Raw genomic sequence first — 23,590 nt, 5'->3', positions numbered from 1 at the left:
TGATGCTGTACATAACGATATAATTTCATCAACAATAGTACTTATCAGTGTGAGATAATTCATTTCACAATTGAGAGATTCTATGTATTATTATTGAATTTTTCTTAATTGAAATATTTCTAAACATTATAGTATATACATTTTATGTACTTTCTATTTTATTAAAATATTATGAGATTAGATTATAAAAATATATGCAGCTATATAATACTGATATTTGTAGTGAACTTGTATGTAAAATATTAAAATTGATTGTTTAAAATTCAGGCTAAGACCTTGAATATATTGAGAGAAATCATTTTACAAATCAATTTGACCGCTATTTTAGTTGTTAAAGGACATGTTATGTAAATATACTGATAGAGATAAAAGAAAGAGGAAAGAAGAAGAATGATGTCTTATGTAATTACATTGTATTGTATTAGCCCATTCTTCTTAGCACAGTTATTTTCTTTCACAGTGATAAGTTTCTTTATGTTCAATAAACTAATGTATACTTTAAATAATTTCAAACAATGTTTGAGTATAATTTACATTTTTGATTGTTGATAATATTTTGTTATTATATATTGATATTCACATTACACTTGTTAAAATTTTATTTAAAGTATTATATATTATCTATTTAAATTACAAAATATGAAAATATTAAATATAATATATGCAACTTAACATGTCATTTATTTAATTTTAATTGTGCTAAACTTGATAAGTTTGTGTGCTACTAAATAATAATGTTAATAATTCTGGATCAGTTAAATTTTTTCTATATTTCTGTACCATTTCTTGAATTTTTAACCGTCTACGAACATGTGGTGGATGATAACTGCAAAATATTAAATGTTATATACATCAATGTTATTCAAATATAATTATAGCATTATGTACCTGTCATTATCAAGTCGTTTTCTACGTCCCATATTCAATGCTGTTTGTCTGACAAGTGTTCCCAATACCCGTCTCGACACGACCATACCATCAATTAAAGGAGTAGCTAAATTAATTCTAGAAACTGGACCTTGTAATCTGACTCTCATTAATCCACTACTAAGTGCTTGAATGAAAATTACTTGAACATCTGATGCTTGTATTACTCTAGATTGTTCAAGGCCAGTATAGGTACAAGGGAGAAGATCACCTATACGTAAAATATGATTTCAAAATTCTTAATAATTTAACTTTAAAAATATTATTATAGTTGAAATACCAATTGGAAATTGAGCATAATCTTCTAAGCTTTCTAGCCAAACAACCATAATTTTGATATCGGTTTGTACAGGTAAAACTTGTTTGGTTGCTCTTCTTGGTTTAACTGGATCTGCACTAGAAGAATTAGAAGGATTAGATCCTGTTAAACTGGGTGGTTGCTTTTCTAAATCAAGCGACATCGCTCGTGAATTTTGTACTGTGTTTTGCCCCGTTCCACAATTTCGGGAGCTAGTACTTTCACTGATGCTTCTTTCGAACCAAACTGCAATTATTAATTATTGTGCAATTAACTTACATAATATGAAATCATATCTTTCAAATGTGTAATAATGCCCGATTAGTCAGAGGTAAGATGGCTAGCGGGATTTCACAGTGCTTAACCGGGCATCATTGCAAATATATATTCTACTTAAGTCATACCTTGATTAGTACTAATATCACTACCAAAACTTGTTTCTTCTAAAGAGTCTGAACTCAGCATATTGTTTGATTGAGTTGGTACAACAAAAGCGATTTCAGAGCTAACATCTGCCCAATAAAGTACGTGAGTATCTCCATTATAAAGTGCCCCACCATGATCAGAATGAGCTGGTTGTGGAACATTTAACTGTGGTGTCACCCTCCATGAAGTGGAAACATGACCAGTCCAGCCTGCATGTGCTGATACAGAAACAGGCCATCCAAGAGAATTTAAAAATTCCAAAAAATTGGTTGACACATTCGCTTCATGTAACTGCAAACATAAAAATCCTTTATATAAATAGAAACTTATAAGAACGAAACACTCTAAAATTTAAAAAATAATTACCACATTAGATAATATTTCTGTAGAGCTTTTTTGACCAGCTTTCACATAAAAGATATATACAGTGTCACATGTTCTTGGACTAATATTATCTAAAGTTTCTAAATCTAAAGAAAATCCTGGAATGGTAGGATCCAAGGCTGTAAGACTACCATTTCTGGACTCATCATTTTCTTTGGGTTCCATGTTTAGAAAACCAAAATGACTTAAAAAAAGACGAGCTGTTTGAAATTCGTGACATATTTGAGGTGGTACACATTCGTCCGGTTTTTCATCTGGAACTTTATCATATCCATCACAATATTTCGTTTCAATATTCATTTGACGTTCCAATAACTGTGATAAAATTTGATGTTCACTTCTTATCACGTCATTATCATTCATGACTGCCTCAAGACTCGGTATAGATTCATCCCTGATAAAAACATATGACCAATCAATTTAGTTTCTTAAGCATAAATGCAAATTATTCTGATATAATACAACATACACTTTACAATGAGGAATTCGGTCCACATTATCAGGAAAGAATCTAGGTTTGTAATCCGTACGTGGTGCAGCTTCTGCTAACGGCAGTGGTCGACCTGGATTTGTATTAACACTTCTTATACTAGATCTGTGCCTTGGTAAATGTCGAAGTTGTAATGTCCATGCATGTCTACCAAATGGACCGCGTATTAATACTGTTACAGTAGGTTGTGGGTCTTGATCGTTTCCAAGAGGCTCTTCTAATAAAGCTAAAATAGTAGCATTCTCGGCAACGAAATAACGAAATCTTTCAACTGCCGCTTGACGGGGCACTCGACCACCAGTCCAACTATTGCAATGACGAAGAAGTGACACTTCATCTAATAATGATGACAATGATTGTGCTCCACATGCACTGGGAAAATAACCAACCTATAAATTTATTTAAAATAATTGTTTTAAACATTACTTCATATTTTTTTAATTACAAACATTCATAAATACTTGTTCTAGAATGACTGTAAGAAGTGCATCAGCAGCATCTCTAACACGCATAGATGCTGGTTTTAATTCTTTCTCATCTTTCATTTTAATAGGTTCACCGGGTTTGCCTACACTTTTGGTTCCTGACACACCAAGTTCAACTACCTCTAAAACTGTAGTTAAACAATCCTTGTCCTAGAAAAATAATCTTAAGAATGAGTTTATTATAAACACAATAATTGCTAAGTAAATGCAAAGGAAATAATAACTTGTAGTAATTGAGGATGAGCAGTTAACCAAGTTGTTAAGCAACTAAAGGCAGCAACAATAGAGGAATGGAGATCTTTCGAATGAGCCGGCGGTGGACGCCAACACTGATATGCAATATAATCACACAACCATTTTACGGCACGTTTACATTCTAGGGCATCTGTAATTATACAAAAATTTATAATTTCACAATTACATTTTAAATTATAAATTAATACGGAATAGTTTAACCTGTTAGTTTCCTTGCTGCATGTAGAGCGTTCAACATTTTATAAATCCATGCACTTTATATATCAAAAAAACAATTATTATAGTTTAACAAATGTTATGTTTTACCTGTTTCACGAATACGTGTTCTTGCTAATCCTGATAATATTTCAAGAGCTGCTAAAGAAATATTCAGATCTGTTTTCCATGACGATATTAATCTGTGGCAAACTAAGTATGTTGCTCTTACAAAAAGAGCATGAGCTGAATCTGTAACAATAATCCAAATTTTTCAATGATTAAAACTATATGAAATCGATTAATGTTTAAATTTGCAACTACAAACATACATTTAATTTTTTAAAACGCAAGCTTTTGCATAATCTTATTCAGAAAAAAGCTCTACTGTATAACAGAAATATAAAACTAAAAAAAACATGATACACTCCACTCCACAATATTTTTTATATGTATGATAATTAAAAAATAGAAATAATATAAAAAATACTTGTATTTACCAAATGCAACACATTCCTCTTGAAGAGTTGTAATATCAGAGGTTTCGCCGAGCGAGCGTTGATCACTGGATATACTTATTTGACTGGCTGAATCGCTGGTGACTATCAAGCGATGATGAAATGGTATAATGATGAATGTACAACAAAAAACAACTTACAATAATAACAATGAATGATCTCTTACGGAAGCACGCATAAAGCAAATACAATGATAGGTAATATTAAGCAGTATTGCATAATCGGGCTGAATTACTCAATTTTAATGTACAAACAAATTCATAAATATTTTAATAAGTTGCCAATCCAAATAATAAAATATTAATTTCAGTTATTTATAAAATGATGCAATTAATACTTTTCAATTTCAGAATAAAGGGTGAACATTTTTCAAAATATTTAAAACAGTGCATTCAATATCGATGTATACAAGTTAACACGTTCCCTGCCACTGTATTCTATTCTTATTATTCAAAAGTTGAACACGCTATATCGCGTGTGGCAGTGAAAGTATTAATGTTATTTAAATAATATATTATAACAAACCTGAGGACAATAAGTTAACAGCAGAATCATGTGCCATAGTATCAGGTTGTGTAACTTGTTCAACTTCTTCTGCTGCTGCAGAATCTTGTACACTTAATAAAAGGGCTCCTAAAATAAAAATTACAAATTATAACGGTTCTAGTATATTTAATCTTAGACTTACCTAATAACATATGAGTATTCTGAGGATCAGTTTCAACTTGTAATGCATTTATAAGCAAATTCATAAGTCTTGATTTTAGTTGTGCAAATGTTACATGATTCTTTTCCGTGATTACCGAATTTGCAAATGTTGGAAGTTCTTTAATAGTGAGATTCTGCAAATAGAAGTTGTAGAAATTACTTTATGAATTATTTGCATATATTACATAATAATTATTAAGTAATGTTAATTACTTGGAAGTGTAAAGGTAATGCTAGCATTGATATTAATAAATGTATGGAGGCTCTTCGCAAATCTGGTTTTGATACCACATTAGATTTCAGTTTTAAATCTTTTTCTGGAAGTACAGTTTCAAGTGCCGAAATCATTGCTGGTACCAGTACTTGTACGCCATTTAAATCTAAACGAAATAAATCTGCAGAATTTAAAATAATGCTTGATAATGTTTCGCCACATTCCCGAGACTGTAAACAAAATAAGTACAGATATTTTTATAGATACTACATTTGTAAAAGTTTAAAAATAACTTATTACTTCATCAACTTTAAGACCATGATTCATTGCTTGATAAAATCTAGCTAGATAGACAGGGAAAATCTCTTCGCCAGTTTTTTTAGCACAGAAAATTCTACATAATGCACCTAAAGCTTCTGCTCTTCCAGCTTCGTAGCGATCTATACAAAGAGCTGGCGGTACATCGTTAACATTTTCTTGTAACGAACTAGGCCCGTCAACAAGTACGGAAGACGGGCGTTTCGTTGCACCTGACGGTTCTGTTTATGAATGAAATAATGATTATCAAGTATCACTTAGTTACGTGCAACGTCATATGAAGTAATACTGACGAGGCAAATTTTGTGACCATCCATCAGTACCTATAAATGCAGCCTCAAATAACCATTCTCCAAAAAGATGCAATATACTATTACATTTTGGACGTCCTGGAGCTAAAGGAGGTCTAATATCTTGAACTAGAGAGGTCATAGCTACGAATATAATGATCTTATTATGTATGAAGCATATTATTTTGTTGAATAAAAAGAACTTATAGAATATTACATGTGGTACTCGAAGCTGATGATGGTCCTGAATTAGACATTAACATAGGTGGTGTACTTGAAACACGACTCGTTGTTAAACCAATTAAGGAAGCTTTCGGAATTCCTATAATAAATATTCAATTACATTAGTTTTAAAGTATAACATTACGTACAACACTGCCGTGAAAATGATAAAATGGTATATTTCTTTATAATAAGAAGAGAATAAGCTTGAAGAGATATATACAGATTCAAAAATGTAAAGTTACATAGAAAAACACCAGAAGATAAGTGCTGAATACCCTTAGTTACTGCAGAAGGTGTAACACTGAAACTTTTGGCAAGTCTGCGCTGTGTTGGAGGTGTAGGAGAAGGTTGTGTCAGATCCTTATTACTTGCTTTATCCCACCCCATACCTCCACTTCCAGTGCTAGCAGATCCAGATGTGATTGTAGATACACAACACTCTTCCCAGCAACATGCCTGTGAAACTCCTAAAACATTTGTGACTGCGTGCAACCATCACCAAAAAGCAAGTTAAAAAGTCTATATACTATTTTAAATATTTCAAAGTCGAGAAAGTGCGAAGAAAAGGGCCACTTTTTTGCTGTAAAATTACTGTACACTTTATATTTTTTAACTTTTATGAATAAGTTTATTTATTGTACACTTACCAAGAAAAGCGTCAATCTGTCCAGCTATACCTTTTATGGCTTTCAAAAATATTTGTGGTAAGCTTTGCAAACATGGATGTTGACATGGATCTATTACATTTGGGCTAGCAATAGCATATTGTAAAAATGCTTGTGTCTGTGAAATAACAGCAGGTCTGCATAAATCAACTGGATCGCCTATAGTTCGTAAAAGTCTGTACCAAGCTTGTGCTACTGCTTCATCTGACATTGTAGGTGGTACAAGTTGAGAATCTTCTTCGCCTAAATATATCGTTATATATTATAAACTGTTAATACGAAAAACAATACATATTACGAATAAAAAAAAAACTAACTTATTTTTAGTTCTGGAAACATTGGGCCATACATGATTTGCAAAAGTCTTGCTGTAAGAGCAAGGCAGACACGATTCCATTGTTCTACTAATGCTAATCTGTGTCTCCAACGCAAACAAGACTCCCTTAATGTGCGCCATAATGGTGGTGAAGGAAAATTACGTTCACACGCCACCAACCATACCTAACGATATTTTTATTTAATTAATAACTGAAAAGGATTTACTAATGAATAATTTATTTAATTATATTGTTTACATAAATATAATACCTCTAATAATACACCTAGAACTCTTTCACACAATTGCTCTCCAGCATCTTCCCTTGTTGCTGGTGGAGCTAACAGTGCATCATTAATACCAATAAGAAATAGTAACAAGCTTTCCCAAGTTTCCCTTTCTAAGGTAGCAGGGCCTCTTGCAATTTGCTGTAACGTTCTAAGCACTCTATGGCATAAAACAGCTTGTCTATTAATTGTATCTGTCCCTGTAAATAAAATTTAATATTGTATAATCACTAATTATAAACTTACATTTTATCTTAAAACATAAATCTTCTTAGTATGTGTAAAAACATTTATAGTTACAAATTACCTAGATCCTGATATAAAAATGGCCAAACTATGAAAGGAAAGATAATGATAAATTGTTAGATGAAAATATATGTAACATGTAACCCTTAAAATTATATTAATACTGAATGTTTTTTAAACTGTTACTAAAGTTATTAATATTATATACAAAGGAGGGAGGAAGTCAGAATCTTACCTTCTCCTTTTCGTGGAACAAATAAATTATGAAAATGACTTATTATTTTTCTTGCATAAAAATTAGGATCATCTATAATTGGTTTGGGTACACAAATCTTTGGTGTGGAATATAATGCAGATAACCATTCACAATATACATTAACACAATCTCTGACAGTATCATGTTCAGCTAGTGGTAATGATAATCCAAAACATATCACTTCCATACACCATTGTACTTCTTTATCTGTACATAATGGACTTGGCTCAGCTGCTTGTGTAATACCAAGATTTGCAGCAAGTTGACGTACAATAGACAATGCAACTTCTTTTCCTGCTCCAGGTGAAAATTTCTCTAGCACACTTTGGCTTTCTTCTGAGCCTTGCTGAATTAAAACACTTAGAGAAGCCCATTCGGAATACATTCCTCCTTGGGAATCCTAAAATTAATATATTAAATATAAAATATAAGTCAAGATATTAAAACAAAAAAATATTGTATTGTGGTAATTTACCTTAAGATTAACTCTGTTAAACACGCCTAAATTCATAGATTACTATCCACTTTAATGTTTTACAACTGAGAATTATATTAGGCACAGAAAAATTAAAATCTTAACTATGTTCGTTTAACCTCAATTATAATAAAAAATATTTTTATGTAGTATAAGTACAAAAAAAATAATTCATTACAAAATTATGTATAAGTTTGGAAACAACCATTGTCAACTGTATACAAATACATAAGAGTTCAGAATGTCATCTGACAGTTGGGTCCACTTCTACATACACAATAAGTATACTTGACACGACTTTTTTAGTTATTTTACAATAATACTTTGCAGGTCCTACAGCATTTCCTTTTCACCATGAAAATATCCCCACCTATTAGGAATTTATTGAAAATGTACGGAGTTATAAATCATGGCATTCACTACATTATTTACTAATAAGGTATATATTGTATGTATGTACCTACATACACACATATTACATATGTACTATAGATCTATGTATATAGAGAGAATAATGTTTGATAAAACTTTAAGTTTTATGTTTTTTATAATAATTTAACTTACTAAAATTATTATTATACAGAATAAATATTTTAAAGAAATAAAATTCTTTCTTAATTAAGTAAAATAGACTATAAGTGCAGAAATGTAAAAAACAGTAATATTAGTAAAGAAAAACAGAAAAAATGGTTTCATATATATAATTGTGTAGGTATCATAGGAACCGCAGGTTTTTAAAATCTGATTAAAGCTTAAAACAAAGAACACATATTTTTATTCATGCTATAAAATCAATTTTGATTGGATGATTTTCTACCGGTAAGGTAGGTAAAAGGTAAAAGATAACTCTTTAGCTCTACCTACTGGGTAGGACAGCAAGTGTTACAATCTTGTGTATTGTATTACTCGTTTTTTTGTGTATGGTATGTATCTAAATCTTGAAACGAAAAACATCGACAGATGGCTCAAGATCATGTTATGATTAATATTTCTGGTTGAATTTACGTAAATGTATAAAAAAAATACAATAATTAAAGTTAAGTGTATATACAGCATTGAGAATAATTAATACATGAACACTATTTCCGAATATGAATTGAATTTGAAGTTACAGTTTCGTATATTTGTGCATTGGGGTAAATAGCAAATGAAACATGGCGTTTGTTTCTTTCATATGTTCCGAAGATATTGCTTCTTGATTTTTTTCTTTCAAGTTTTCAATTATCGATGAGAATAACGTTTCCGATGCACTGAAGTTCCTTTCTGTTACAACACTTGATCTCAAGTGTACAAACAATCAATGGTTATTTACCATTTACTTAAGTTTCAAAAATGAAAAAATATATTGTTATTTGTGTCTTTTGAGATGTGGAACATTTTTCAAATACAAAAGAATACAACATGACGTCCCGCAGTTACACAAAATCTTACAGCCGTAAGGTCAGTAGTATGACACCTGGGAGTATTCAATTTGATAAGCTTTTTAGGGAAAATAGCAATCGACCTTCTGCTGCTAAATCAGCAGGTACTGTTGGAAAATGGGGTATAACATCATTTACATCTATCAGGAGCACCAATATCAATGGTATGTATATCTTCTTGTCTTAAAAATTAAATTCTTCATTCATTATAAATTTGTGTATTTTATTTACAGACACTTAATACATGTTTAATATTTATTAGTGAGGATATTTAATAAAATAAAATTTGCTATATTTTATATATTTTGTTCAAAGCCATATGAAAAATATATATATATAATATATGATTTACTAATAATAATTTATATGCCTTCATTAAGTTACAAGTAACATACTTTTATTTTTAGGAAGAAGAGATGATATCCATAATACATTTGGTGCAAAGAGAATAAAACTTGACTATGGAAATCAAAATACTCGTGTAAATTCTGGGAAAGATCCATTTTCATTTGAAACAGACCCTGACAATAAATCAGATGTTGCACCACCAGTTAATAAACCTAAGAAATTTTTTAAAAGTAGAAATGTTCCACCTACAGTAGAAGAATCTCGCCAGGATGTGGCTATATATAGACAAGTACCTGATTCACACTATGGTAAAGCACGTACCCAAAAAAATTGTCCACAGCCACCAGCAAAACAAACCTTAACAAAAGTATCAAGTATTCCACCTAAGAAAGTAGCTGATACTTTAGATGGAACTAATAATGATCCACCCAGTAGAGAAGAAGGAAAACCACCAATTGTATTAAGAATATGTAAAGGTACAGCACGACTAGTCTGTGGAAATGTGCAGAATGCTCAAGAACCTGAGCCTGAAACATACAGAATTTCTACACCACTTATTAGTCCCACTAAAGTAGATATTGAACCGAAAAATTTCAATGTAGATACATTAAAAACTGATCACAAAACGGTTCGTCCGCATGAACCTATTATTTCTACTGTTTCAATACCTTTAGAAAATTCTGAGATGCGTAGAACTACTCGTAGTCGAGCAAAAAATCTGCATTTAGAGTTAACAACCACAACAACAGCGACAACAACAACTTCTGTTATGTCTACGGCATCGGTAACACCTAGTTCACATAGTTCTGGTCTTTCTTTAACTCTTAGAAAATCTGTTACTGATTCTAATAATACACTAATATCTCATTATGATATTGTTAAGACTGATTGTAGTTCAACGTATTCTTGTAAGCCAACAATTGAACCATTAATTGGCCGTGATCAACCACTGCCAACTACAACTCAAGAATTAATCGACATATTATCAAGTGATTCTGATCCTATGCAAACAAGGCCAATAATGATAAATGCTTCAGAGACTGAAGAAAATGCAGAGGCTGTTCAAAATGAAGTTCAGCATTGTTCAATAGATATTCCAACAAATGAAGTAGTTCCTAAACCTACTTCAGAACCAGAACCAGAACCAGAACATGAAGCAGAACCTGAACCAGAACCAGAACCAGAATTAGAACCTGATACTGAAACAGAAGTAGAACAACCAACTCGTACTAGTGATAATGACACAGCTACAGCAAAAACTTTAGTTGATCAAGATTGGTTTTCTGGGAGTGATGACAGTGAAGGTGTCAGTGGTAATGCAGAAAGTGATGTGGCATTACATGTAACAAGTACAGTCACAGAATCACAGTCATTAAATGCTCCCTGTACTACTGTACAGAAACCTGCTACTAAGAAAGGTAGCATCTTTAAAAGTCGTTCAACAGGTGCAACCAATGGAAACAAAAGACGAGCATTGTACAAACACAAGTGGTGTGATAGTGATAAAGAATCTAATACTACAGATACTACTAATACTGGTAATAGCACACCAACTATTGCTTCAGGATCCCATGGTGGTACAGGACCTGTTGCCTATGGAGAAGAATTTGATGCCTCAAAACTTACAAGAGTGGTAACATATTCTGAAGTTGATGCAGACTTTGCAGACGAATCTGATGTTGTAACAAGTGTTCGTTGTGGCAAGAAAGTTAAGGGTGTATGTATATTAAATAAAAAAATAATAATATTTTTTGCAATTGTTTATAGCTTGCAGGATTACAAATAATATTTATTTTTCAGTTTTACACTGTAGTGAAAAATGTAAAGAAGGCGCATCAGATTCAAGAGAGTGGAGAATTTCAAGAGTTTAATGACGACGTTGAATATATATTAGACACTTTAAGAGAAAATAATCCCAATGCTACTCGTTGCCTTTCCGCTATACGATTAGCAAGCAAATGTATGGCACCTGCATTTCGTATGCATGTACGTGCTCATGGAACTGTTGCTAAATTCTTCAAAGCTCTTCATGATGCAACTAAAGATCAGGTACAAATCTTTTATACATAAAATATGATGTATATAAATTTTTTCAATCTTAATAAGTTACAATAAAATGTATCCCTTTACAGAGTCTTGCCTTATGTACAGCAACAGTAATGTTCGTATTAAGTCAAGATCGTTTGGCTATGGATTTAGATCGTGATTGTTTGGAATTAATGTTAAGTTTATTAGAATCTGATGCAAGTCACAAAGATGCACTTGATGATTGTGGCCTTAGCAGGGCAGAACTCTTAAAAAATAAAGAGAAAGTACGTCAGTTGTGTGCTGATATTCAAGCTCAAGGGCATGCAAAACATTTAAATCTTGATAATATAACTGTAAGTGAGGTATTAATAATTATAAAGAAAAAAAGATGCATAAAAATAAAATAAGTTATTCCCAACTAGGTTGGTCAGCTTGCTATGGAGACGCTTCTTAGTCTTACATCAAAACGTGCTGGTGAATGGTTCAAAGAAGAACTTAGAGAACTGGGAGGCTTGGAACATATTGTAAAAACAATCCGAGATTGTCATCGTCATATTAATACCCAAGATATTACAAGATCTGGTTGGACAGATCCATTATTAGATAAATTACGTAAAGTTGATAGATGTTTGCGTGTATTAGAAAATGTAAGATCAATAGGATTTCGTATAATAATACATACATATAACGTAAGTAACAAACAATTTATCTTTTACTGAAACATATTATTTCAGGTTACTGATATGAACGAAGAAAATCAAGTATATTTATTAAAATATGAAAATGGAATTTTAGTCAGCACTTTAGCAAATTTGTATCATCTCTGTGGACAAGAAATTCCTATTTACCCTACTATAGATTCAAGTGATAAAACTTCTACTGGTGCTGTTATTAGAGAATGTCTGTTTGCTATTATAAAAGTTCTTATTAATCTCACGCATCGATTTAATAGACAATGTAAGATTCTATTATATATTATATTTACATATTAATTTTAATGCACATATAATCTTTATAATGCGCAAAAACGATTTTTGGTCAACTTTTTAGCTTTCGGAAGCAAATCATTAGGCTCGCAACCAGGTGTCTTAGATTGTAGTTTATATCTTTTGTTGCGTGTCCCAGAATCACTTCCTGAAGAAAAACGTTTTGATATGATGATGTTAGCTTTGATTCTGCTGATAAATTTAGTAGAGCAATGTGACGATAACAAACAGCTTCTTATCGAATCAAAAGCTCCCCCCTCAACAGAAGATATTTTTGACGGTAAATATACATTACACGTATTATAATGCAACGATGACCCGAATTTAATGTATTATAAAATAACTTTTGTATAAAACAGCTGAGCAAAGTGGAGTGGAATGTTTGATTGATCTATTTTATAAACAAGAAGAATTAGCTCGTGCCGAAGAGCAGAAAACAGATGCTATTTTAGATGGTAAAAAAGACTCTGAACAAACAGAAACTGTATCAACAACAACTAAATCTCAAGAAGAGTTTATTGAAGAAACTGTTACAAAATGTTTGTATATTTTATTTAAAATGTTATCAAATTTTATAAAACGTAATTTCATAAATAATTTGTATTATAGTATTACAAAAAGCGGGACGTCATATGGAACATACTTTAATAGGAGCATATGTAGTGCTTTTACTTGGTTACTTAATAATGGATAATAAGGTAACAAATTTTAAACGCTGCAATATAGAAGAAACAAAATCAGTACAATATACATGTGTTTTAACTGTATCTATTTTTAGGACTATGAATCATTGGTACGTAGTAGACTTCCAGATAACAATTTTACTACCATGGTATCTGTACTTCAGAAATTTTTCAATTTCATGAATTTAACTGCGTCGGTAAGTATCTTTTATTTTTATATGACAACTTAATTAAATGTTTGTATATTCGATTGTTTATAAACATGTATATAATTTGTTATAGAATGAAGTAAGCAGCTGTGGAATTGCTGCTACTGAAAAGGTGATCAAGTTCCTAAAGATATCAGATGCCAGAATTGACGACGAGAAAAATGAATTACCGCTATCAGCGTTAGAAGATTCAAATATGATGCTCCATTTATCTTCATCTTGATTGATATATTCACACATTTGATATTTTTTATTACCCTGGCATGCAAAAAGAGCCAAAGTTATATGTGTCCAACGAAAGAAATTTTATCTATTACAGAACGAATGGTTCTGTTTCATATTGACCATATATTTTGATATATATTTATTCATTTACATAATTTATTGCTGTACCTTTCATTAAATTTACTTACTTTTCCCACTTGCAGTAACACATTAGATATTAAGCATAAATTAATTAGTCATGCAAAAATTTATTACAATAAAAACCGCGCCTTGTAATTACGCGTATGGTTCAATTAAGTTTATTGATAACATATATGTAATAATATTATTTTAGTTGCTTTGCCAATCATCAATGACTATTCAAGAAAAAGTTTTGACTGTCAAGAAGAATAACAAAATGTAAACTTCTTGCCAGGTTATCATTTGTTTGCTGTATAATAATGCATAAATTTTAAGTTTCACTGTTTGGAAATTTCACTTTGTATTTTAAGTTTTAATAAGCGATTGGCGGTGTTGGGGTTTATTATAACCCGTTAAACTTTGAGAAAGCATTATTATGTAAGTTTATTTTAATATTAAAATTATACTATAAGCCTTGTAAATGTAAATTTATAAATTATAATTGTATCTTAAATTTACAGTTTCAAATTATTAAATCCTTTTAATAATGCGCAAACATGTCTGTGAGTGACGCTGTGACGTTGTACGCATGCTAGAAAATAAGGCAGAAAATGTTATATGTGTATGTACAACATGATAGTACCACAGTGTCGATCGAGCATCAAATTTTTGTTAAAAATTCAAAGTAAATATTATTTCCGTGGGGTTTTAGTCAATAGGAATCTGATACTCCCCCGCCGCCCTGCCCAGGGACGGTGGGGGGTCTTATGCAAAATTTCCCAACGTTAAAAAAAAATCCTTTACATCTCCGCTTTCCTTACATTCCTGCATCCCTTACATCTCTGCAATCCTTACATCTCTGCAACCCTTACATCCTTGCATCTCTTTTGTAAGCATTCCATTATAGCGCCTCCTAGCGGTAAAAAGAGGAACTAAAACTTGTCGAAATTTTGGCCCCCTAACGGGAAAAATTTGAACTAAAATTTCGACTTCGAATTGGCGCCCCCTGGCGGCAAAAAAGGAACTAAAGCTTGTCGGAATTTTGACCCTCTAGCGGAAAAAATTTAAACTAAAATTTCGACGTCGAATCAGCGCCCTCTGGCGGTAAAAAAGGAACTAAATTTTGCAAAAATTTAAATTTAAAATTATTTTTCACGAGGTTTTACTGACCTTTGTAAGGGATACAGAAATATAAAGGGTACAGAGATGTAAGGGATGCCGAGGTATAAGGAATGCCGGCATATACGAGATGCAGAAATATAGGGAATGTATTGATATAAGGAATACCGGGATGTTAAGGATGCAGACATGTAAGGGATGCAGTGATAAAAGGTTGACCCTCGTGAGGCCCTTAAATACAAAAAAATAATAAATAACTGGGAAGGTTGAGCCGAGGCCCATAAGTCGTGTTGTAACTCATTTATTCCCCGTGTATAGCGGGGCGTTCCACTATTCCTATTAAAAGAGATAGGATTTCATGAACTTTCATTAACATATTTTAAGAAAAAAGTGATACATTACATTATTATTAACTTCAATAAACTATAAATCTGTAAAATAAAGCATTTTTAAATAAAAATTTATTATAATGTGCAGTATACTATGGTTGTTAGATTAGGTCTCTACATTACCAGTACTTGTTAATATTACCGGTAAATTAGCTGAACTCCGATAAAATACCAATTACCGGGACACTGAATCGATGGTGAAAAACCATTTGAGTTCAGCTGAGGTGTACGAAATACTGCGAAATACAGAAGGGTATTCCTTTAATTTCCATGTAATTGCCTATATAATGTAATAGCATTTATAACAGTAGTAATAATAGCAACAACAAAATGTTGACTATGCATCTTTTCCCCAGGTAAACTGTAATTTACATAATATGATAATATTGAAGTATGTAATAACCTATCAGTTGCATACAATGTGTTATAAATTTAATGAAATAAAAAGATATTCACTTTTAGAAATATCAAAACTCCAATAGCGTTGCCGTTTCAGTGGTTAAATATTACATTCAATGTAGTAAAGTCAAATTCTTCGTCTTCATCGTCGTCATCCGATTCATCCTCGGATTCAGATACTGACACTGAGTCCTCTAAGAGAAACAAAGTTATTAATAACCTGGTTATCGTTTGATATTTTCTACAAACATAAAAATGTTTCTTTTTCATAGAATGATAGAAGAAAATGGCAGTGGGGATAAAGTTGAACCGAAGGAAACAAAGAAAGTTTGAGAGGAAAAAGATATGAATAGAAGCGGAGGAAACGAGTCTGTCGAGCGACAATGGTAGCAAGTTTTGTCGAGGCTCGCAAAGAATATTTTCCTACCATTTTGTCTTTTACTTTGCCCGCGGTTTAATGAGCTAAGTTTCAAACTTTCCTTCACTATTAGCCGTGACGTCGTCTTATCTCACACGCGGTAATGATTAACGATCGACGACTTCATTGTAGAAACGCTTTTCATTAATTCACTCGACTTTTTCTCGGGCAATTATTAATATCATTTAACGAAACAGATGGGGCGATGATAAATGTTCAAAAGAGATGATAATAAGAAGAGCGATAGTTTAAAGTATACGTAAACAGCCGCGGTAGAAATCAGTTTGGTGGAGTTTGTATTCGTAATGAATAAGTTATTCAGGTGGTTGAGGTGTGCCCATTGGGTGTGTATACGTAGGCCCGTCACGTTGTCTCGCATTATCCACATAATCGGAGAACGTGCCAACGAGAGAGGCGTGCTTCTACCCGTCTCGCCTTTCCCAACTGTAGTCTCTCCAATCTACTACGAGCAACCCTTCAGATTGTCTAGGGATCCGTGTACAAACCTCGGGATACTTGAACGATAATTTTCACAGTGACTGACAGCTTTCTCTCGCAACCTCCTCCCTCGGTATCGTTCGGGGCGCGGTGCCGCGATATTTCATTCTTTTTATTTTCCAGACAGAGTATTAAGCTATTTGCGTTCGCTGGATCCGTTCGCTTTGTGTTTCGACGACTTTTCCTGCTTGACGTTTCGCGATAAAACTCGATCGATACCCCCCGGCTCGTTCGTTCTTTTTTCACGCGGAATTGTTCGCCGGAAAAACAAACCGCATCGAGCAGCATCGGAAAACTTTAATCCCCTGCAATTATATCATATTTGGAAAGGATGATTTTTTTTTTTTCGAACCTTTCCCTCCGCTCCATCGAGCTACCGAGTTCCTTTTCCAACGGATAACTTTGCACTTTCGCCAAGTAACTTTTCACGGAAAATTCCCCGTGAGTTTCGGTTTGATTCTCGTCGAATCCACCCTGATTTTTACACGATCTCCTACAATCGTCCGTGATTGTTGAACGTTATCCAATCTCTTCTACGTGGAAAGATAAAGATCGTCATTCATTCTGTTGACATTCCGAGGTCGAATTAACGTCAGAACGTTGTCGTAAGACAACGAGTACACCTTATCTACTTATCCCTAATTTCGCACAATGCACTCTTAGCGGGGACAAAGGTTGATTAAAGGTTTGCTCAGCCATTAAAATATTCCATTAACGTTGTCGCTTGTGAGGAGAGTAGGTGAGGTCAGGTTGAGCGAGGAGGAAAGATGGAAAGATGAGTCGACGGGGGAGAGACGAAGGAAGGACGAGACGATGGAGGAACCTTATTAAGGGTGTCTGTTCCGCCCCCTTGAGCGCTTAAATTTCAAACTGTCGCTCTACGAAACACGGCGACGTCGTTAAGGCTCGACCGTCGAGATTAAAGGCTTTCGAGATTCGAGAGATTTAAAGTCTGGAATTGTCCGCAATTAGTGCGAAACGGTAGGAGAGGACAGAGACGCGGCGGGCCGAGGACGGTGGGGTTGAAACGGGAGGCTCCTTCAGGAAACTACAGAGAGCTTCCTGGAAGAAACGAAAGAACCAGCGGAACGTTAACGAGAGAGGTCTTAAGATGCGTCGCGATCATTATCGACGTTCTTCATTGTCTGAACGATGTCGTCTCATCCTTGCTCAGACAAACCTATTATTCTTCGAAACGCAAATAAGAAGACGATTTTCCTTTGTGGATATCGCCGCGGTTTCCTCCTTCTAGGTCTCTCGCTTCGCGTAATTATGCAAAATTGTTGGCAAACGCGACGTTTAAGTGGAAATTAGAGAAGAACGGTTTAACCTTTTCAGTCGCGACGCGTTTCAACGATATCCGCTTTGAAATCGGCTAACCCTTTCCTTTCATCGTTTCATCAATTTCCAACGGCTAATTCATCATTTAAATTACGTTCGAAGCTAACCGAAAGGCTGCTTCGTTTTTAACCCGATCCTTTCGCAGATTTTCCAATGAAAATCGTACACCGTTCACTGGATACACGCTCTCCGGAATAAAGTTACAATCTCCCTTTGCGCGGGGAACGACGGAGAGGGCTCCACTCTAACGAGACTTTTTCACGAGAAAATTCCCGAGAAATATTCTTTGGACGAACGTGTGGCGTGCGCGGAAACTTGATCGAGAATTTTTATACACTTCAGAGCGAAACAGGAAGATGTACTTCGTTAACCGTCTTGCTGTACGCAGAGTTCAAATTGGAATTTAAATAGAGACTCGACGAGACGGTCGCAATTATAGCTCCTTTACGCGGATACTGTGTAGTCGAATCAGTTCCCTTTTTGAACGAATCAAATTCGTGGTCAAAGGAAAGTTAAAGAGCAAAGTCAAAGGGAATTTTGTTTAAAAACGGCTTCCACGACGCGTTTCATATTAACGATTGAAAAACAAAAATTGTTGCATTTGTAATGCTTTCAACAAAATATTGCAAATTTTATACAAATATTAGCACAACGATATAGCGAGAGCTCATCTTTTAGTTAAACCAATTCAATTTCAATTCACTTTATTTGAATACTGGAAAACAGAGAAAACATTTTTCCTCTGGTTGTTTCTTTCTTTTTCCGAAACATTCGAACCAGATCCGTGCGTTACGTTTGAACGAAAGAAGCAAGTTTCCACGCATGATTCGCTGACTGTATTGAAAGCAGCATTCGCCCAGTTAACACAAAAGTTGATAGCCTGGAACGATCCTTTTCAGTTCCCTTTCAATAGGGACGCGAATTCGCCGTGTCTATTTCACAAATTAGATTTACACGTGCGTCACGTGTTATCTCGTTTCCGGTATCCGACCGATCGAAAGTAACTTTCGAAGAACGAATGCACGTACTTGAACGAACGCGCGAACTTGCGAGTACTCGGTTCCTCCGTGGAAAAAGTGCTCGTTCGTTTTACCGAAATAGCACTCTTGGACGCCGGAACTGCCGCTGAAACTTCCGTCCTCGTCCCCTTTTTCCCCAGCAATTTTACGCGACAGCGAATTCTGTCCGAGCTAGAATATCTGTACGCTGTTTCATCGGTCGCAGCGTTCGAGCCAGGTCGAAAATAAAAATCAGGGAAAACGATAACGTTCCTCGAAACTTGTGTATCGATCATCCGGCACACGCAGCTTCTATCGCGCCTTTTTTCCCGTCGAAGAAACGCGAAGGATTTATAATCGCAACACGGACTTACCGATACAGATTAGGCAGCGGGCCAGCATCCTTTGATCTTGTCCTTGGACCACGGTGAACCTTGCACCCGGTAGAATCGCCGGTCGAACGTCACACCGTCGCGATCCTCGTCGTGGTCACGTTTTCGCGTTGTTCCTCTTCCGCGCCACGTACACGCGACCACCGTACGAGATCGTGATCGCGATCACGATCGAGATCGAGATTGTCGGCGTACGCGGTAAGGAAGCAGGCTATCACGGTGGTGTCGAGGTCGATGATGGTGTAGCCGAGCGCGAAAGTGCACGCGGTGGCGATGCAGGGTCATACGTGCGCGGCCAGACCACCAGACCAGTCGTTTGCGTAATCGCGTTCAGGAGACGGAGAGGAGAGGAGGGGACAGATAGGTGTAGATAGAGCAAAAGAGGTCCGGCAGAAAACGCGGCGCGTCCACCCTCGCGAAAGTCTTTGGCCTCCGGCACCGCCGGCCACGACTGATCGTGCCGGGCTACCCCCGCGAGTACTGCTGCGCATGCTTCCAACCCTCTCTTCGCTACCCTCCGCCGTCCTTCTCCGTTCAACCATCCCAATCCACCCTCTTCCTCTCGCGAGAGTCGTTCGCCTCTCGTACCGGTTGGAAAGGGTGCAGGTGCGACGAAGAATGAAAGGGAGGACGTACGGTGCGCGCGGTCGTTGCACGCATCCAGCATTCGGAGATGCGAACGCGACGCGTTACACTTTTGTCTTTCATTTTTTCCTTCCCTCCTTCTGTTTTCTTTCTATTCTTCCTGCTCTCTTCCTCGTCGTCGGCTGGCATTGTTTCCAACTTCTTCCGGGCACGTTACGTCTCTACCTTCGAGACGTTCGACTCGAGTAGCATCGAGCGACCGAACCAAACAACCGTCTCGCTTTCGTTCTTCCGAACATTTCGCGCGTTCCTTGCAACGAAAAAGTTGTCGCCCCGTTTCACCCCTCCCTTTTCGCGTCACGATTTTTCTCTCGCTTTGTTACCAACCCCGAACGATCAGGAAAGGGTGTAGGTGTAGCTGTTCAGAGCGAAGAATGAAAAGCTGGTATTATGCTTGACGATTGTTGCGCACGGGTTCAACTTTCGACAACTCGCCCCTGTATATCGCGCTTCTCTTTTTTACCCGGGAAATTGTTACGTTCCTTTCACAACGCGCTTTTTAACGTGAAATGGCCAGACGTACTTAATTATATACCGTTGAAAATTATCTAGATTTAAATTCGGTTAATTTAATGGTAATTAAAAGCGTTGGATTTTCATTGGAAACGTTTCCAACGAGCACCATTTTCGATTCGTTTCAAGTTTTCGGCTCGAGCAGTCGCACGATAATCAGTTGAGTGCTTCCAGTAATTTCTCCTCGAACGGCTAATTCGTTAAAAATATTTGCTTGCAAAGTTATATAAATATTGTTTAGAAGCTGAACGTCCTTGCAAATGGCTCGCGATTTCTCGTATAACAAGGATTAAAACTTCAGCATGTTTGCCATGTAATCCTTTTCAAACCACCTACCAGAGTTCCGCGTCGTTTGTTGCGGCCACCGTTGAAATCTACCAAAGTAGCAAAGGCTGAACTATACGCGACCATTATGCGGGACCAGTTTTCAAAAAGTTTTTAATACGAAACCGAGATTCACGTCGTACGATAATTCCCTAATATTTGTACACCATCAATGGGTACGTCAGACCCGTCGAATTATAAATTCAATTTCGAATCGCATATCTCGAGGTAACTTTCGTTAACAAGTAAAATTGTTTTACCTAATTCGAAACGAAACTTTTGCTTTGAGGCTAGAAAATTATTGCGGAAACAGGTACGAAACTCGTGGCTAGATATCGCGGGTTCTAGCTTTAAAATTCAACGTTACACATCGGAGTTATAATTCAGTGACATACAATTTTTTTTCTCACGACATTTAATTTTTAAATGCGTTCCCTTAGTGTCTCCGCTTTTCTAGCTGACACACGTATACGCAAACACCTATGCAATATTCATTCCCGTACCACTCGCGCCTTGTTTTCTACGCCCTGTTATCGCACCCCCGTTTCTTTCGCTCGAAATACAAAGGAAAACAATGGAAATTATATATACGTTGGTAATTTCAAGATTAAGAGAAATTTATTACCATCGTTATTTTCCGATAGATTTAACCGAGCATGTCGACAAGTACAATCGGCTTTCTCGTTCTTTCGAGAAGTGTAGATAAGATTATTGCAAATTCTACGACAGGCATCTTGGTCGCTATGGTTTTCTGAAAATTTCCGTCCCTCGCTCTTCTCGTTACCGGTTGTCATCTTGAGGTTTCCTGAACGAGCTGCTAGCACCGTCGTAAGGGTAGCAAAAGATGGCTGGATGCAAGTATCAGCGTGCATAAAAAAGGGAGGACGTTTTGCAGTCGCTGCATCTTTGAGGAACTGTGTAAATTACGAGCACGCAAGCGAGCAAGCGAGTAAGAAGATACCTCGGAATGTATAATTTATTCTTCGCAGTTCTTGCTTCTTCGTCTTTTCTTCTTCTACATTTTTTATTCTTACTTAAACAAGTCCCGTCGACCTGTTTTCCGTCCCTTCCTCGTGCCGGCTGTTGTCCCTTCGTACGAGAAAGAAGTAAAAACAGAGGGAAATGAAAAAAGATAAGGAAACCGGAGCCGGAAAAATAGCGTTTCGATTCTTCAATTTTTACCCAGTTATTTGCAAGAGAATCTAACATCGGAGTTTTAACGACTTTGTTAAAATATTCCCTCGGTTTCTTCGGTATTCCGAGCGAGCCCGGAACTCGGAAGAAGCTCAGGATGCTCGTAGTTTCTTCTCGAAACAAAGGATACCGTCGCTGCATTATATTCCCGCAGTTTTTCCAAACTTTACGGTAATCGTTTCTTATTCCTACGCGAGCAACATCCTCTCGTTCGTCACAATCTCTGTTGGAATATGTAGAATATATAGAGGGGAATGAAATTCTGATTGTCCCTCCCGGAGCACCGTTAAAATTCGATACGAACCTCGTAAACGAACCCTGGAACTTAACGACACGTCCGTGGACGATTCCTCGAAACGATCGCCATAGACCGACCCGGAGACGTTCGGTCGACGAGCTCTGGTTATCGCGTTCGTAATAAACCTGAACACCCTGTACGCGGGCGGATACGTTCATCGGGTCGGACCAACGACGAGAGAGCTAGAGGGGCACGAAAGTTTTGACGTTAAGCGACGGAGAGCTTGCAGGCAAGCTTGCGAGGCTGTATGAAAGGAACGGAGGACAGAGAGGTAACTTTCGCCAGGTTGAAGAGGGACGGTTTCAGCAAGACGAGCAAAAGTGGCGCGAGAGGGTTGCTTGGAACGAGACGAAAGCACCCGGAGAGAGATGGGAGGAATAAAATGCAAGGCGAGACGAGGAATACTCGAGAGTGAAAAAGAGCAACAGAGTTGGACAAATTTTATTCGAAATTAAAATAAGAAATTTCTGTTTGAAATAGTATTTTCATTATGTGTTTGAGGTACTCTTAATTTGAGCAAGTATAAATAAAAAAAAGTGTTATTTGATATGGTATCATTTGAAAAGTGGCCGAGTCTGGGTGCATGTCGTGGCAGCGAAGGTAGAGCTTGCGACGTGTTCCGGAATTGCAGCATGCATGCACGAAAACGAAAGGAGAGGAAAGGTGGAGGCGAGAGCGAGAGACAGATGGAGGTAGGCCAAGTAGAATGAACGAGGAGAGATGGTTGCACAGAGCGTGGATCGGAGGCAGAGGGATGCAACGACTGTGTCCGAGCACGTCGTTAAAACCCGACCCGGGGCTACGGATTCCGAGTCGTCTACTGGTAGCAGCAGCCCCTCTTCGGCATCCTCGACACCCTCGACACCCTACAGCAGCGCAGGTCTATCGCTCGCTACTCGTTCGACTATTGTTTCGTCAAGTGCGACGTAAAAGACTCGAAGATCCGCCCATTGTACTGGCTATTAAGGCTGTTGTCTTGACGCTGTTTCTCCTCGTCTATCCCGCAACCCGCTGCCATTCTCTTTCTCCGTCGTACGAGAGAACCGGCTACGTTTCCATCTCGT

General features: G+C 36.1%; 2 protein-coding genes across 6 annotated transcripts; one reads left to right on the top strand and one right to left on the bottom strand.

Annotated features, from left to right (window-relative positions):
• Positions 1-251: 251 nt before the first annotated feature.
• Positions 252-8,445, bottom strand: LOC117601705 (ral GTPase-activating protein subunit beta). Of its 5 annotated transcripts, none has more exons than XM_034318831.2 (23): positions 7,979-8,445; positions 7,483-7,903; positions 7,309-7,335; positions 6,987-7,201; positions 6,716-6,899; positions 6,381-6,641; positions 6,009-6,215; positions 5,726-5,830; positions 5,512-5,652; positions 5,201-5,439; positions 4,900-5,130; positions 4,667-4,820; positions 4,504-4,611; positions 3,961-4,062; positions 3,572-3,712; positions 3,235-3,395; positions 2,987-3,160; positions 2,505-2,914; positions 2,018-2,429; positions 1,630-1,942; positions 1,208-1,471; positions 889-1,138; positions 254-826 (listed from the first exon to the last, which is right to left on the bottom strand). In XM_034318831.2, exons 1-23 carry the CDS (start codon positions 8,012-8,014, stop codon positions 700-702), a joined length of 4,683 nt encoding a protein of 1,560 aa, XP_034174722.2. In that variant the 5' UTR covers positions 8,015-8,445; the 3' UTR covers positions 254-699. The 5 variants fall into 5 exon arrangements, with proteins under 5 accessions (XP_076549267.1, XP_034174722.2, XP_034174726.2 ...); XM_034318835.2 differs by having other exon boundaries at positions 256-826; positions 6,009-6,200; XM_076693152.1 differs by lacking the exon at positions 3,961-4,062 and having other exon boundaries at positions 252-826.
• Positions 8,446-8,884: 439 nt separating this feature from the next.
• LOC143308146 (uncharacterized) lies at positions 8,885-14,512 on the top strand. Its single transcript, XM_076693154.1, has 12 exons — positions 8,885-9,114; positions 9,193-9,563; positions 9,807-11,464; positions 11,548-11,796; positions 11,880-12,128; positions 12,198-12,422; positions 12,510-12,732; positions 12,826-13,041; positions 13,121-13,300; positions 13,371-13,459; positions 13,540-13,641; positions 13,727-14,512. Exons 2-12 carry the CDS (start codon positions 9,380-9,382, stop codon positions 13,874-13,876), a joined length of 3,525 nt encoding a protein of 1,174 aa, XP_076549269.1. The 5' UTR covers positions 8,885-9,114; positions 9,193-9,379; the 3' UTR covers positions 13,877-14,512.
• The last annotated feature ends 9,078 nt before the right edge of the window (positions 14,513-23,590 follow it).

Source organism: Osmia lignaria, unplaced genomic scaffold (genome assembly GCF_051020975.1).
Source record: "Osmia lignaria lignaria isolate PbOS001 unplaced genomic scaffold, iyOsmLign1 scaffold0165, whole genome shotgun sequence".
In the NCBI taxonomy this organism is placed as follows: Eukaryota; Metazoa; Arthropoda; class Insecta; order Hymenoptera; family Megachilidae; genus Osmia; species Osmia lignaria.
Note: the sequence above shows the minus strand (reverse complement) of the source record. Positions and strands in the feature narration are given on the sequence as shown.

What these genes read in the sequence shown, in the direction of transcription:
- LOC143308146 (XM_076693154.1), top strand. Translation starts at nt 9,380, where the DNA reads ATGACGTCCCGCAGTTACACAAAATCTTACAGCCGTAAGGTCAGTAGT. An exon ending in TAAATCTTGATAATATAACT is followed by an intron (nt 12,129 to 12,197) that starts GTAAGTGAGGTA and finishes ATTCCCAACTAG; the next exon opens with GTTGGTCAGCTTGCTATGGA. An exon ending in TCATGAATTTAACTGCGTCG is followed by an intron (nt 13,642 to 13,726) that starts GTAAGTATCTTT and finishes AATTTGTTATAG; the next exon opens with AATGAAGTAAGCAGCTGTGG.
- LOC117601705 (XM_034318831.2), bottom strand. Translation starts at nt 8,014, where the DNA reads ATGAATTTAGGCGTGTTTAACAGAGTTAATCTTAAG. An exon ending in TGTTCCACGAAAAGGAGAAG is followed by an intron (nt 7,336 to 7,482) that starts GTAAGATTCTGA and finishes TTCCTTTCATAG; the next exon opens with TTTGGCCATTTTTATATCAG. An exon ending in TTACAGTCATTCTAGAACAA is followed by an intron (nt 2,915 to 2,986) that starts GTATTTATGAAT and finishes ATAAATTTATAG; the next exon opens with GTTGGTTATTTTCCCAGTGC.